We start from the raw sequence: 14,775 nt of genomic DNA on the forward strand, positions 1-14,775 counted from the left end.
TTTCTTATCATGTATACCTTTTCTACATGAATTTTTCCATCCGCCTAACATCTACATATATCATAACAATGGCAAACCTCAAGAACAACATATAGTTCACATTTAAATAAAGTAACAGGGATGTGAATATGAACACCAGGGCTCATACAGCGATCAAATGATGAAGATGCTGGTTTTCTACAGTAGGTGGCGGTATGCACATTTAAGTTGTTTACGACCCGCCAAATAATCCAGTGAAGAAGAAGGACTGACGGAGTGCTTGGCTCCTCCCACTCGTTTAGGTGAGCTGCTCCCCACAGGTGAAAGGAATATAAAGCTTATAGTTTGTGACGAGACAAAACACACAAAACAAAATGCATTTTTCTTAAATGACTTTATTTATATATAAAAAAATGGAATCTCTAAAAAAAACATGACGCTTAATGAAACACTGAGACTGCAGGCGACGAATAACAACTAAATGTCATAGATGAGAAAAACAACATCAATAAAAAAACACAGAAATCCCTTTTTGGATGAATCTGACGACTGACAGCCATGATGGTTTTATATTTGTCTTAAATTAAAATGACTGAAATCTGGCGGCCAAACTGGAACAGCGGAGCCAGATGTACAATAGTTATTTTTTCTATTTGTTTATTATTTTATCCTCTGTGCAGTGCGATGAATAATGCCATAGTGCCATAATGTAAGATAATTAAAAGGAATAAAGTTTGCATAATAACGATCTCTCTGAAACTTGGAAGGAAGGAAATCAATTAAAAAACAAATGAAGAAGTGGAAAAATATCAGGAGGGATGGGAACTCTTTGTTTTAAAGAAATGGCGTCATAGTCCTTTCATTTCCCTTCTGTTTCCTCTGAATCTCCAACAGAAAGCACGCACACAGAGACAGATCAGGGTCTCCTCGGTGTTTCCAGCACAGTGATTATAGATTCATGTGTTTATGTACAAATTCATATTTACAGGAAAAATACTTTTTGGAAGAAACTCCATATTTTGGGCCGGAAGAGCGAGTTAATGCCGTTTGCAAAATAGAAAATACACAATGTTAAGACATAAAAAGGAATGAGTCACGAATATAAAAACCTTTGACAGAAACAGAACAGTTTTCTACGAGCCGTTTTGAGAAATATCTTTCAGGAAAGGTCAAAAAAAGAATGAAAAAATACTTTTTTATCTTGAATTATTCTGAATTTTTCGTTAGAATCTCATAATTTCTATTTATTTTATCATAGGTTATATATGCAGCTGTTCAGTGTAAACCTCCTGAAATCAAATCACGACCAAACGTTCTGCTTTTCTGTATTTTTAAATCTGAATTTCAGAGATTTAAAGGCGCTTTATACGTCATTAAAAGCACTCGTTACCCTAAAACAATATCAAGGCTATTCGTGGTTTGGTATATAGATGTACATTATTGCAGTAATGTAACAAAAGCTTTTCCTTCAATCTGCAGAGCGACCTAAATCCATGTAACGTGTAACTGTAATCCATAGACTAATGGCCTATACTTTCTAGAAGGTAACCAGAAACTTCAGAATGAAATCTTCTTCAAGGCGTTTTTGTGGACAGACTGTGAAGTCGCAGTGCGGTGGTGAATATGGCAGCACACTGCTCCCAACACTAGGATGGGTCAAATGCAGAATGTAGACCTCCCCTCTGTGGGACGATTAAGGGTTCCTTCTTCTTCTAAAGCCAGGTGTGTCTAAAATGATCTCCTCATCCTCTGTATTTACCGTAGACTGATTTACAGTAGAAAGGAAAACGATTTGCACGGCTGTGACTGGTTTTCTCTCATCGCTGCATAAACCGCGCCATGTTTCCCGGCCCTTAGACACTATGTGAGTGAGGAGGGCCAACAGGCTCGCGTGCATGAAGCTCGGACTATAACGCACACACAGAGACCTCGTTCTCTGCTCAGGCCGACGTTACGCCGCCATATGTTTGCACAACAGCTGTTTGCTTCCACAGTTATGCTCTGAATGCCGTATGTAGCACCTTTAAAACTCATGAACTAAAACATAAGCAAAGATTTTGGTGTCCTGCCTTTTTTAAAATCTGAACTTCAGAGTTTTTTTCCCCACCTTTAGAACCCTGGAGCCTGTCAGCCAATCAGCTTTGAGTTTGTTTGTTATCAGCCAATCTGCTTCCAGTCTGCTCAGTCTCTCGTTTAATAGGACAAGACAGTGGTTACCATGGGAACACTGTAGACTCACAGTGGTTGCCGTGGTGACATCACCTTGTGTTTCGATGATGTCACGGGTTAAGATTCAGTGGTTTTTTTTGGGCAATGGCGTCACAGCGTGAGTGGTGATGTCATCAGAGGTCCTCCTCCATGCTGAAGCTGCTCCTCCTGCTGCTGCTCTTCGACGCTCCGCAGGACAGCAGGGGGTCGGACATCACCCCTCCACCCCCCTCCTCCATCAGGAGGCCGTGGAGCTCCGACAGCCCCACGTCGGACATCAGGTCCGGGGAGAAGACGCCGGAGGCTCCCTCAGGATCATCCAGGTCCACGAAGCTGAGGGCGTCCAGACCGAGGGACGGAGTCACCAGGGAGGAGGAGGAGGAGGGGGAGAAGGGCTGAGGCAGCGTGGGGGACAGCAGGGTCTGAGGGTCCAGAGAGGAAGAGGAGGAGGAGGAGGGGGGGAGGCTGTGGAGACGAGCCTGGAGCTCCAACTCCTGATAACAAAACAAAAAAAACAACAGAGTTTAAACTTTCATTTTATTACACCTTTGCTCCATTTTGGTCTTCTGTCCGGACCAATCAGAGAGGAGCTTACAGTCCTGAAACCACTACACCTCCTCCTCCTCCTCCTCCTCCTCCTCACCTGTATGCGCAGCAGCAGTGAGTGGTTGGTGTTCTCCAGCCTCCTCTGTCTCTCCTCCATCTCTCGGGCTCGGTGCTGCTCCTTCTGCAGTTTCCGGATGTAATCCACCGACGCCTTCAGGATGGTGCCTTTGTTCCACCTCGACTCCCTGATCAACCAATCACAGGCCCGCCTCGTTAACACACTAAGCAGCACTAACGAGCCTAACGAGGTGCATTCACTTTTCGTTGGAATCTGTCCGTATTTGAAACACATGAAGGCTTGTTCATAATACAGTAATAAACCATAACAATGTTAAGGTTTAGAACCGTTAATTATTATTCTGAAACAAAAACTGCTTTTAGATCACGGCGTCATGATACAGTGATTCATCTCCGTTATTTCTGACATGAAATATGACTTTTATTACTTTGTGTTAATCTGTTTGAAACATAAAAGGGTAAAATGTTTGGTACTGACGGGTCGTTGGATTTTGGGATGAGACCTCCGAGTTCTTTGATCCGATCGTTGATGTTGAACCTCCTCCTCCTCTCGACTGAAACACAAAACAGCATTTGTATTTTATTGTTGTTGTTATTATTATTATACACGGATGAACACACTCTGTACTCTACATCATCAGCTGCTGTTCTTTCAACATGCTGTGTTGCAGTGAAACCACAGATAGTTAGAGAGAGTCATTTCACAACAGCAGATTAGAGCGGGAAAACACACAATACCTAACCGTTGTCTTTCATAAGAATACGAAGTACTTTACTAATCCCAAACTGGGACATTTTTGTGTTGCAGCAGCATAATACAATACAAGGCAAAGAATAAAAAGAAGAAATAGAAATAAAAATAAACCGACATTAGAAGGTTTATATACAGCTGACTATGAAGATAAATAATAATAATAAAGGGTCCGTGAAATAATAGCTTTGTTTGTAATTACATCAAACTAAGTGTCTTTAGTCTGCCTGCCTGAAACTTCAACTCTGATTTAAGGGTTGATTATATTTCACATCATTAATCCAAATCTGCCCGGCAACTAAAGGTATTGAATACATGCACTGGAGTAAAAGTACGTGATTTACTTCTTATGGGAGGAGAGATTCTGCAGTATGAAATGCGAAGGTACTCACTGAGGTTGTGGTTGTCTTTCTTTTGTCTCTCTTTGATGAAAGCTTTGGTCTCCACCTCTGCAACAAAAACAACAACAGAAACAATTAACAAACATTTCACATGTCGTGTGTAGCAATGAGCATACCACTGAACACATGAGATTTAGATAATCCTGCCCAAGATGTGTTGTGTGAATAAGTTTATAAGCTAGAATTTCTACGTTATTTTGAGTCTTCCCCAATGTGGAGCGAGAAGAAACATTGAAGCAACTTGGTGTACCGTAAGAAATTGACACACTAAAGGACATTTTGAGTAATGCATATGAACAGGATATGTTGAGGGTGGATTCTACCTGATAAACAAAGTTAACGGACGTTACATTTTATTTTGAAAGACGCTTAAAGGTTTCAGCTGAAACAGCAGTAAGGGTGTTTTAGTTCATGTTGACTGGACAGGAAGTAGGAACTGATGATGTGGGAAAATACGTGGTGTGTGTGTGTGTGTGTGTGTGTGTGTGTGTGTGTGTGTGTGTGTGTGTGTGTGTGTGTGTTCTCAGGAAGTCGTGATGTTGACTCATCAAATTGGAGAAGAACTCATTTTCAGCAGAACCAAAAGGGGGAGGGGCTTAACTATCAGCTCTGCAGAGTTGGAGGATCTGGGGTTTTGAGGGGTGTGTGTGTGTGTGTGTGTCTGTGTGTGTGTCTGTGTGTGTCACCCACCGTTAACCTCCCTCTTGACGCCGTGCAGGTCGGCCGGGCAGCTGTTGCTAACGGTGATGGCGGGCGCGGCCAAGCCTCCTCCGTACAAGTCCAGCATGTTCCCCGGCACCGGCAGCTGAAAACGGACCAATCAGGGCACAGAATCAGTGGCTGTCGGGGAGAGTGACCAATCAGAGGCGGAGAACAGTCGAAGCATATCAGAGCATCCTGCGCTATGATTGGCTGCAAGATGACCCCCCCCCCCGCTCCCTGATGCTGATTACACACTGCATACCAGGATAACACACACACACACACACACACACACACACACACACACACACACACACACACACACACACACACACACACACACACACACACACACACACACAACCTTCAGTGTATCTCCTGCAGATTAAGACATGACTGAAACATTTTGTCTGAAAAATAACAATAAAAATGCTGATATTATTATTTCATTGTTGACGTTGCGATGATAAATATTGTGTTGTAGTTGTTGTTGTTTACCTTTATGAAATTACAAGTCCTTTACATCTTAATGGTGAGACACTACAGGCCAAAAGACCTGGACAATTATGCATTTTTGGCCCGATTTGCTTCGATAACATCATCGTATTTCAGATAAAATAAGACGTTTATTCAACTAAATTCATTTATGACTGCAGGGTTCTTCTAGTTCCAGCACAACAAGGCATTATATGCTGAGTCTTCATGCAAGTTACTATGTGGGGAAGTTTCATTCTGATATTCATTTTCCTTTTTTCTATACTTCCCTTTAGTGTCTTTCAAAATCATTAAAGACCGCTCTCTGGGTATGAGTTGATTCCTCGAAGTTTCCTCTCCAAGACTGTATTTTCATCTGATCAACTTTACGTCCAAGTTGTGTACTTTATCCGTACATTAAAGATGAAATATCACAGTTATTATAACATGTATTACTGTTTGCACTTTGAGATTCGGTTCAGTGCATGAGCAGGGTGAGTTTGAATAAGAGGTATGATGTTTTTTAGGCTCAGCATTTAGTCATTTTCCTCCAGAGCAACTGAGGAATCTGCTGATCAGACAGAAAACCCACACACACACAGGCGCACACACACAGGCACACACACACACACCGACAGCAGACAGCACTTAAAAGGAAGATATCAGCATGTTTTTTTCCCCACTTTTTTTGCCAACAGTTGAATTCCTTTACATGTCACTTTTAACGTTGTGCAGTTTAACTTCAAAATGACTTGAAAAAATTAAATGAATGAAAGTCGGCAGCAGTGTGGCGCTTTAAGTCCAATTTGAAACACGTGTTCCTGCTAATTCATACACTCCTAGTCCATTAAATATATACCCCATAATAGAAATTTAACATTACTATGAATGTTAATGTTTTCTGTAAATGTATGGTGACAAACATCGGCTAATTTAGTATCTTTTCTGATACTTAAGCTTTCCTGATATACATAGCTGATGATACTTCTGCACTTTAACATAACAGACATTTCCTAAAATATCCCCCCACCAGAGATATTGTCCGTTTTTTTTACAATAAAACCACAAATCCATCAGAAGCACGAGCCTGCAGCTCAGAGTTCAAATTCTAAAACTGACCCGAAACAACAACAAGAAAACTCTTTACCTCTGATTTAATCCTCCTCTTCTCATGGTCCGGCAGTAAAACTAAAATCCTCATCTTTACCAATTTCATATAAACACAAAAACATCCATGTAGATATACACACTAAAACACACACACACACACCACAGACACACACACAGAGCTTCTGTTCCTCTTTCTGTTCGAGCAACTGTTGAAAAATGGGGAAACGTATCTTTAAGAAAGAAACAAAAAAAAAAAACTCCCTGTGAGCTGATTATCTGCCTGGTACACACACACACACACACACACACACACACACACACACACACACACACACACACACACACACACACACACACACACCACACACACACACACACACACACACACACACACACACACACACACACAGTACCCTCCCACAGCGGCTGCAGCAGAAACGAGGAAGTCTGGAAAACTGAAGTGATATTCTGCATGAACTCACTGTTGAATTAAAAGTTCTTTGTTTGACATTTTTTATCTCCAGATCTTTTCATGCAACACAGACAAAAGAATGCAAAGACCCATTTAAAAGCAGGGTGGGGGAAGTATTCAGGTCCTTTACTGGAGGAAAAGTAGTGATGTAACACTGTTACAGTAAGTCCTGCACTGAAAAGTTACTTTAGAAAAGTCTGTAATCAGGAAAAGCAAATAAAAGGTCCCCTGTGACTGTGACACTATTACAGGGTTTTGTTTAAACGGGGTATCAGGGTCTCTGCTCCCTCTACTGTCAGCGTGCGCCCCTCAAACCAAAATGCAGATTTCCCCCGTAAAATGTTAAAGAGATGCCAGGAAACAATATCTTTCGTTATATTCGTATAATATATTCGTTTGTCAGAAAGGGTTTAATGAGTCCAGAAATATGAAGATGGGGTCAGATGTCTGGTCAGACGGCAGAGACAGCTTACAGAGAATAAATAGGGGATGGATGTCCGGTGGGTCTGCGGGGGACGAGTGGCAGGCAGCAGGCTGACACTGAAACTGAGATTTCTGATCCTTTCTTTTACTCTCCTTTTTTCTGGAGAGGAAGTAAAGAAACCGGAACTCTGGATTTATGTGTTGTTTGAGGTGCAATATATGACTCAGCAGCTTTAAGACCTGAAGACACTATTATCTTCTGCTTCGTTTTAATGCAGTATTTCACTGGAAAGTGGGCGGGGCTTAATTTAGTGGCGTTAGCCCCTTCATGCTATATTTTTCTAGAAAAACCCCTGCTATTACATATTGTATCATATGATTACTACTAGGAAGACATTTTGAACTTTGACAGTTTTCATTTGGGTTTATCTGTTGATTTTGTTTTCTATTAATAAATAGTTTGGCTTGTGATAAAAAAAAGAAGAGAAATGTTAGTAAGACTCAAAGTGAAACCATCACAATGTGTCTTCTGTCCGTCATACCCTGACCACTGTCACTAGTTAACATTATTCAAATGAGTTTTATAATGAAGCTCTTATTGCATCTGGGCAGCACACTCTCGCCCTCTGGTGGTCAGAGTAAATCACGCCCCGGCGAGTTTTACCGTGGCGGCGATCTGCAGACCCGAGTCCATCATCGTCAGAAACTCTTCGTTCAGACTCGATTCCAGGCTGATGATGTCATCGATGACCGTCGCGTCCATCTGAATGAATCAATCACAGATCAGATGACAGGTTTGAAAACATTGACCTTCAGACAAAGTCACAGGAAGTGCATCAAGACTCATTTCCAGGTGTAGGACTGATTCCTGCACTTTATTTTATTTGTATTTACCTCATTTTTGTTTGAAGGATGCAGTTTTTGGGGGGAGGGGCTTGGTGGAAGTCCAGCTGGCTCCTGATTGGCTGTCTTGGCGGTGGATAGGTACTGACGCACCTGCTGCCTCTGAGCCTGCTGGATGTGGTACCTGGTGGGGTTCTCCAGGTGAGTCTGAACCTGAGGGAATAATACAGTATTCAATACAGATGTTCAGGTGCATTATGGGAAATGTAGGATTTCATGTTTTTGGACTTAAACCCAGGATATCTCCACTTTCATTCATACATCATGTCTAGACTAACTCTCCTCCTTTACCTTGAGCACTTCCACAGGGACCTGAGCAGGAGGTCCAGAGGAGGAGGACAGAGAGACAGAGATGGGGGAGGACGTGTCAGCTGATCGGAGGAGCTGATGCTGAGCCTCCTTCTGCTCCTCCTCCAGAGCCTGCTGACGCATCAGATCCTGACGCATCAGCACCCTGCAGGGGGAGAGGGGGGAGGAAACAAGGAGATAAGTGAAGGAGAGGATGAGAGGAGAAAGTTATCATCAGTTTGTGACTAAGATCCCGCAGCAGGAGCACAGTGTCCTCTGCTGGATGGATACGGGTAACAAGAAACTAAGAAAAGGAAGAAGTGTGTATTGTTGTGTGTTTTTGGGGTGCGTTGCTGTTGTTTTCTTTGTGTGTTACCTGGATGTCATGGCTGATGGCAGTGAGGATGCAGTCGGTGAGGAAGCGGCTGATGATATACTGAAGAGAGAAAGAGAGGGCTTGATAAAAAAACCTCCTCTCATAACTTAACATAATATGCAACAAATACGTCGGTCAAAAGACACAACCTCTGATTACACACGGGCTTTTATTCAGTTGGTTTATTAAACACAAAATAGAAAAAAGCCCGGTGTGTGAGGACATTCAAAAAAGTGTCATGAAGGAGGAGGCTTGGACTAAAAGCAGAACTATTCTGCTGTTGGGGTTTTCCCTTTCCTGTAGTGTGGTATATATAGGTTTTTGTGCATGTAAATGGTCTGCAGAGGCTTAAATCCCTTTCTCTCCCACACACCCGTCCCCAACATCAAAGCATAGAGACATGTCCCAGGAGAGGCACAACAGACTGATATACACCTCAAAATGAGCAGAATATGGTCCCTTTAAGCTGTAGCTGTTACAATACAGTTTTTGAATCTTGAATCTTTTTAATTTCAACAACAGTTTACTCCTCTCTGTGAAGCCATGCTGTTACCTGAAGCTGATTGGCTGACTCTTGATCTGGTAGAAGGTGTCGCAGTCTGACGGCAGCAAACTGTCAACCTCGATGTCGGCGACGATACCAGACTCCACCCTGACACACAGACACACAGACACACAGACACACAGACACACAGACACACACACACACACACACACACACACACACACACACACACACACACACAATCAGCAGCTGCAGTGAAGTGAATGTAAAAACCTCCATGTTTTTATACAGTTTTTACAAGGTAACAATGAGTAAGACAGACAGACAGACAGACAGACAGACAGACAGACAGACAGACAGACAGACAGACAGACAGACAGACAGACAGACAGACAGACAGACAGACAGACAGACAGACAGACAGACAGACAGACAGACAGACAGACAGACAGACAGACAGACAGACAGACAGACAGACAGACAGACAGACAGACAGACAGACAGACAGACAGACAGACAGACAGACAGACAGACAGACAGACAGACAGACAGACAGACAGACAGACAGACAGACAGACAGACAGACAGACAGACAGACAGACAGACAGACAGACAGACAGACAGACAGACAGACAGACAGACAGACAGACAGACAGACAGACAGACAGACAGACAGACAGACAGACAGACAGACAGACAGACAGACAGACAGACAGACAGACAGACAGACAGACAGACAGACAGACAGACAGACAGACAGACAGACAGACAGACAGACAGACAGACAGACAGACAGACAGACAGACAGACAGACAGACAGACAGACAGACAGACAGACAGACAGACAGACAGACAGACAGACAGACAGACAGACAGACAGACAGACAGACAGACAGACAGACAGACAGACAGACAGACAGACAGACAGACAGACAGACAGACAGACAGACAGACAGACAGACAGACAGACAGACAGACAGACAGACAGACAGACAGACAGACAGACAGACAGACAGACAGACAGACAGACAGACAGACAGACAGACAGACAGACAGACAGACAGACAGACAGACAGACAGACAGACAGACAGACAGACAGACAGACAGACAGACAGACAGACAGACAGACAGACAGACAGACAGACAGACAGACAGACAGACAGACAGACAGACAGACAGACAGACAGACAGACAGACAGACAGACAGACAGACAGACAGACAGACAGACAGACAGACAGACAGACAGACAGACAGACAGACAGACAGACAGACAGACAGACAGACAGACAGACAGACAGACAGACAGACAGACAGACAGACAGACAGACAGACAGACAGACAGACAGAAATATATAAATAAAAGGAGTTAGAGTTCAGATGGTCTGCTGATGGAAATGTGTGAATGCTGATGTTGGAAACCAGAGAAGAAAAATGTGGAGGAATAACATCTGTCAGCAGTTCAGTTTAACTGCTTTCAGTCCCACTTCCTGTATATGTTAATGTGTGTGTGGGGGAGTGTATAAGGTGTGTGTGTGAGTGTATAAAGTCTCTGTGTGGGAGTGTATAAAGTGTGTGTGTGTGTCTTGGTGTATTTCTGCTGAGTCACTTCCTCCAATCCAGCGTCCACATGGAGCTTCAGGCACACCTCTTCCTACACTGTAAAACATGTCCTTTATATAAGCAGCGTTTGAAGCACAGCTGCAGACAAATGAATTAAATCTAATTAAACTTTATTTTCTTTAACAATTATGATTAATCTTTGTGTGTTTGTCTTGTGCTGGCCGTGACATTAGAGTAGGAACTTTATCTGGTGTTGTTGCAGGTACATTGTGAGCATTTCAAACTAACTAAAACAAATGGGCAAACATGATTAGCTAATAAAATATCACTCGGGGCATAAATAAAGTACATCTAACTTTGATTAAATGTGAAAAAACTAGAAAATGTTGGCAGTGCACACTGTAAACGATGTGGTAAAAAAGGCAGCCGCTGTGTTTCTAATTCAGGAACATCTGGAAACAGTTTAAAGTAAAAAGACATAAAGTCCTAACAAAATGAGCTGAGACTGAAACCTTTCTCACCTTAACTTTATAAACTACATTATTTGGTATGTCACCTCAACATCTTCATCATGTCTTCCTCTTCACCAGCCGAGACTGACACGTATTTTTGCCATCGGCTTGTTTTTAGTTTTGCTTTCTGTCTCACTGCCCACATATTTTACGTTTGTGTCTGTGTGTGTGAGTGTGTCTGTGTGTGTGAGTGTGAGTGTGAGTGTGAGTGTGAGTGTGAGTGTGAGTGTGTGTGTGTGTGTGTGTGTATTAGCAGGGTGTGGTGATGTAACTGAGGAGGAGGGCAGGGTTTGTTGAGGGCTAGACTGGGCCTGTTTGTCTATCTGGAAAAGTACATAAGAGGACCAGTCGTTCTCTGTGCTGTGTGTGTGTGTGTGTGTGTGTGTGTGTGTGTGTGTGTGTGTGTGTGTGTGTGTGTGTGTGTGTGTGTGTGTGTGTGTGTGTTTGATTATGTAGGATGACTCATTACAGAAAAAGGCAAAGAGGTTTAGAGGTCGAAGGTCAGACAGTAATAACAACCTGCCTGCCATGTTATTAAACAGGTCACCCTCTTCTTCATCATCATTATTATTATTACTATTATTATTATTATTATTATTATTATTATTATTATTATTATTATTATTATTATTATTATTATTATTATTATTATTATCTAAACATAACTTCCAACATGTAAACATTTAAACTGTGAAGCTGCTCTTAATGCAACACAGGTAAGTGGAGAGCGTTTTGTACCAAACTCCATTCAGAAAAAATGTAATTTAAAGTTGACTTGCCCATAATGTTATCTAACGCACGTCCAAAATGTGACTGAAGTAAAATGTCGGTGTTTTAGTGACAGCAATTGGATTCGGCATTGATTTCACACACTAAAAAGTAATTCAATTCAGTAAAGAGCATCTACTCACAGAGCAAAGATGTGTTTTTTGTTTTGACTATCGACCTATCTTAACACAACTTGATCTAATACAGATTTAATGCAGATTTTAGAGGACATGTATGGAGGTTTTCTGAAAATCAAACGCTTTTTTTCAAACAGCTGGTTATCACGTTGGTCACTCACAATCATGATCATGCCAAACTTCATTCAAAACTTCTAAGATTTTTTTATGTACATATTTTTTTATGTATGTATGTCAGCAGTTTTTTAATATTTAGATGTGCAGAGGTGAACGTACCTGTTTTACTGTTTGTATCACGATACAATATCTTAAATCAAATAAAAAATGTAACTTCATTAAGCCCTAAGCGATTTTCAAGATATAGGCTACATGCCAACTGAGACCGATAATGCTCAGCCTGTAGAAGTGAAACATCTTTATGAAATGCTATTAAACAAACATTTTAGGGGGAAATTAATATGCCGAATGTACCATAAGACACTGGAGATGTGAAATGTGTATTGGTTTTTATTAGTCTAGAAACTTATGTAGACCAATAATGATAACAGATTTAAAAACACAGATTTTTTTTAGAGGAGTTTTGCCTCCGCAGCGGAAATAACGGTGCTTTCCCGAGCCTCCAGACTCACCGGACCAGGTTGATTGTTTCAGCCGAATCCAGGATCACAAATACGGTCTGCGGCTGCAGGAGCCCGGCCTCTGTCTGCTCCGGTTCCGATGACATTTCCCCAGAAGACAGAGACGTTGTTTTTCTTTAAAGAACCGAGACCGAGCACAGAGAGGGGCTTTATTTCCCAGCAGCCACCGGAGGATCAAAGTCTCAGGAGTGAAATCACTTCATCATGTTTTACGCGAAGAAGCAGAAATGTAAGATGTAAGGAGAAATACTGGTCGCAGGTTCGAGTCCCACTCACGGAAGATAGGGCAAACCTGGTAAGCCTGACACTGAACTACAGACTGATCCACAGATTGAACTACAGACTGAGGAGAACAGTGTTTGTGTGTGTGTGAGCGGAGCAGCTGTGAGCATAGATCTACACCACATAGATCTCCTTCAGACTGTGGGAAAAAAAACAAAGTGGCATTTAGAGGCTCATAATTGTATATGCAATGATGTTTCCCAAACAGAGATGTTTAAGAACAGTCATTAAGTAAGCATGCATAACGTTAATTAGTCATTAAGATCTTAGTTTTCCTCTGACAGTATTTAATTTTACACCATGGGTGTCCAAATATTTTTCACCGAGGGCCACATACAGAAAACATATAAAGGCTGTGCCACTCACTAGAGGCGTAGTGTATTGCCTCATAAATGAAGTTATAAGTTATGAGCAAACTAAATCAAACGCAGGTTTAATTCATTTTGTTAGAAAAAGTTTTGGCAGCTCATTCCTTAAAACAGAAGCCTGAAATTGCTGACAGTGAGCGGAAATATGAAGGATATATTTCAAGTTTGTTATGTAAATAAGGTATTGGGCTTTTTTCTTATCAACTAAGATGTTCTTTAGAATAGAATATAGCCTTAATCGTTTCACAGAAGGAACATTTACATTCTGCACTTGACCCATCCTAGTGTTAGGAGCAGTGGGCTGCCCGGGGAGCAGTGTATGGAACGGTGTCTTGCTCAGAGACACCTGGTAGCACTTGGTCTTTCGGGGACTTGAACCGGTGACCTTGTGCATCACTTCAACGTCAACCTAAAAGCCTGTAAAACATGTTGTATTTTAATAATTTATAATATTCCAGGGATCTAATATATATATTTAACGTTTGTATACATACATCTGCATTTCATTGTTTACATATCTTTTTCTTTTTAAGGGTTTATAATAGCAAAGTCAGCCTGCAGGTACTTTCTACCTGTTCTGTTTCTGTGTGTCATCTGTTGGAGGCGGGTCTAACCAGCTGGACTGATCTCACCCAGACCAATGAGAAGCCGTTCTGCTCACAACCAGCCAATAGGAGCGCGGCTGTGTTTGCTGCCAGCCAATGAGCTGCCTCTGCTCTATGTCAGCCTTCAGAACCGCCATCAGGTTTGTTGTTTTATCTTCAGTTACGAGAAGTGAGAGTGGCGGGGAAATCCGAGGTGACGTCAGCCGAACAAGACTGATCGGCCGAGCTCAGACTGGCCAATCAGAGGGCGGAAGAGATAAAAGGGGCGGGACGGAGTGTTGCGTTTGCTCTTTATTTCTGTGGTTATTACACAGCATTTCATCAGCACCGATAAATCATTCACAAAGTTACATTTCAAAAGGAAATGCAATTAAAACTCAAATACAACAGAACCATGACATGTTTAATGTATTTAATTAAGACAGTAAAATAAATAATGCATTTGTGTATATGCCTGTATATGTAATCTGTTTTATATCTATATCTTTATGTGTAGGCAATATATTCATGTTGTGGCTGGTAGAGGTGATACTAATCCTAATTATTTAACATTTCAGTATAATCTGCAACATATTTTCATATTTTATAAACTCAACATAGTTATTTTTCTAAATTATCGATCTATCAAGCCTTTTGAATTAAATAATAATAGTAGTAGGAGTAGTAATAATATGAGGAGTAGAAGTA

At 41.7% G+C, this 14,775-nt stretch overlaps 1 protein-coding gene across 1 annotated transcript; it reads right to left on the reverse strand.

Annotated features, from left to right (window-relative positions):
• Positions 1 to 356: 356 nt before the first annotated feature.
• On the reverse strand, positions 357 to 13,176 carry tfe3a (transcription factor binding to IGHM enhancer 3a). The gene is made up of 11 exons (XM_063883438.1): positions 12,825 to 13,176; positions 9,265 to 9,363; positions 8,712 to 8,771; positions 8,339 to 8,501; positions 8,039 to 8,200; positions 7,809 to 7,907; positions 4,654 to 4,768; positions 3,955 to 4,011; positions 3,290 to 3,365; positions 2,831 to 2,978; positions 357 to 2,681 (listed from the first exon to the last, which is right to left on the reverse strand). Exons 1-11 carry the CDS (start codon positions 12,917 to 12,919, stop codon positions 2,322 to 2,324), a joined length of 1,434 nt encoding a protein of 477 aa, XP_063739508.1. The 5' UTR covers positions 12,920 to 13,176; the 3' UTR covers positions 357 to 2,321.
• Positions 13,177 to 14,775: the final 1,599 nt, after the last annotated feature.

Source organism: Eleginops maclovinus, chromosome 1, assembly GCF_036324505.1.
Source record: "Eleginops maclovinus isolate JMC-PN-2008 ecotype Puerto Natales chromosome 1, JC_Emac_rtc_rv5, whole genome shotgun sequence".
In the NCBI taxonomy this organism is placed as follows: domain Eukaryota; kingdom Metazoa; phylum Chordata; class Actinopteri; order Perciformes; family Eleginopidae; genus Eleginops; species Eleginops maclovinus.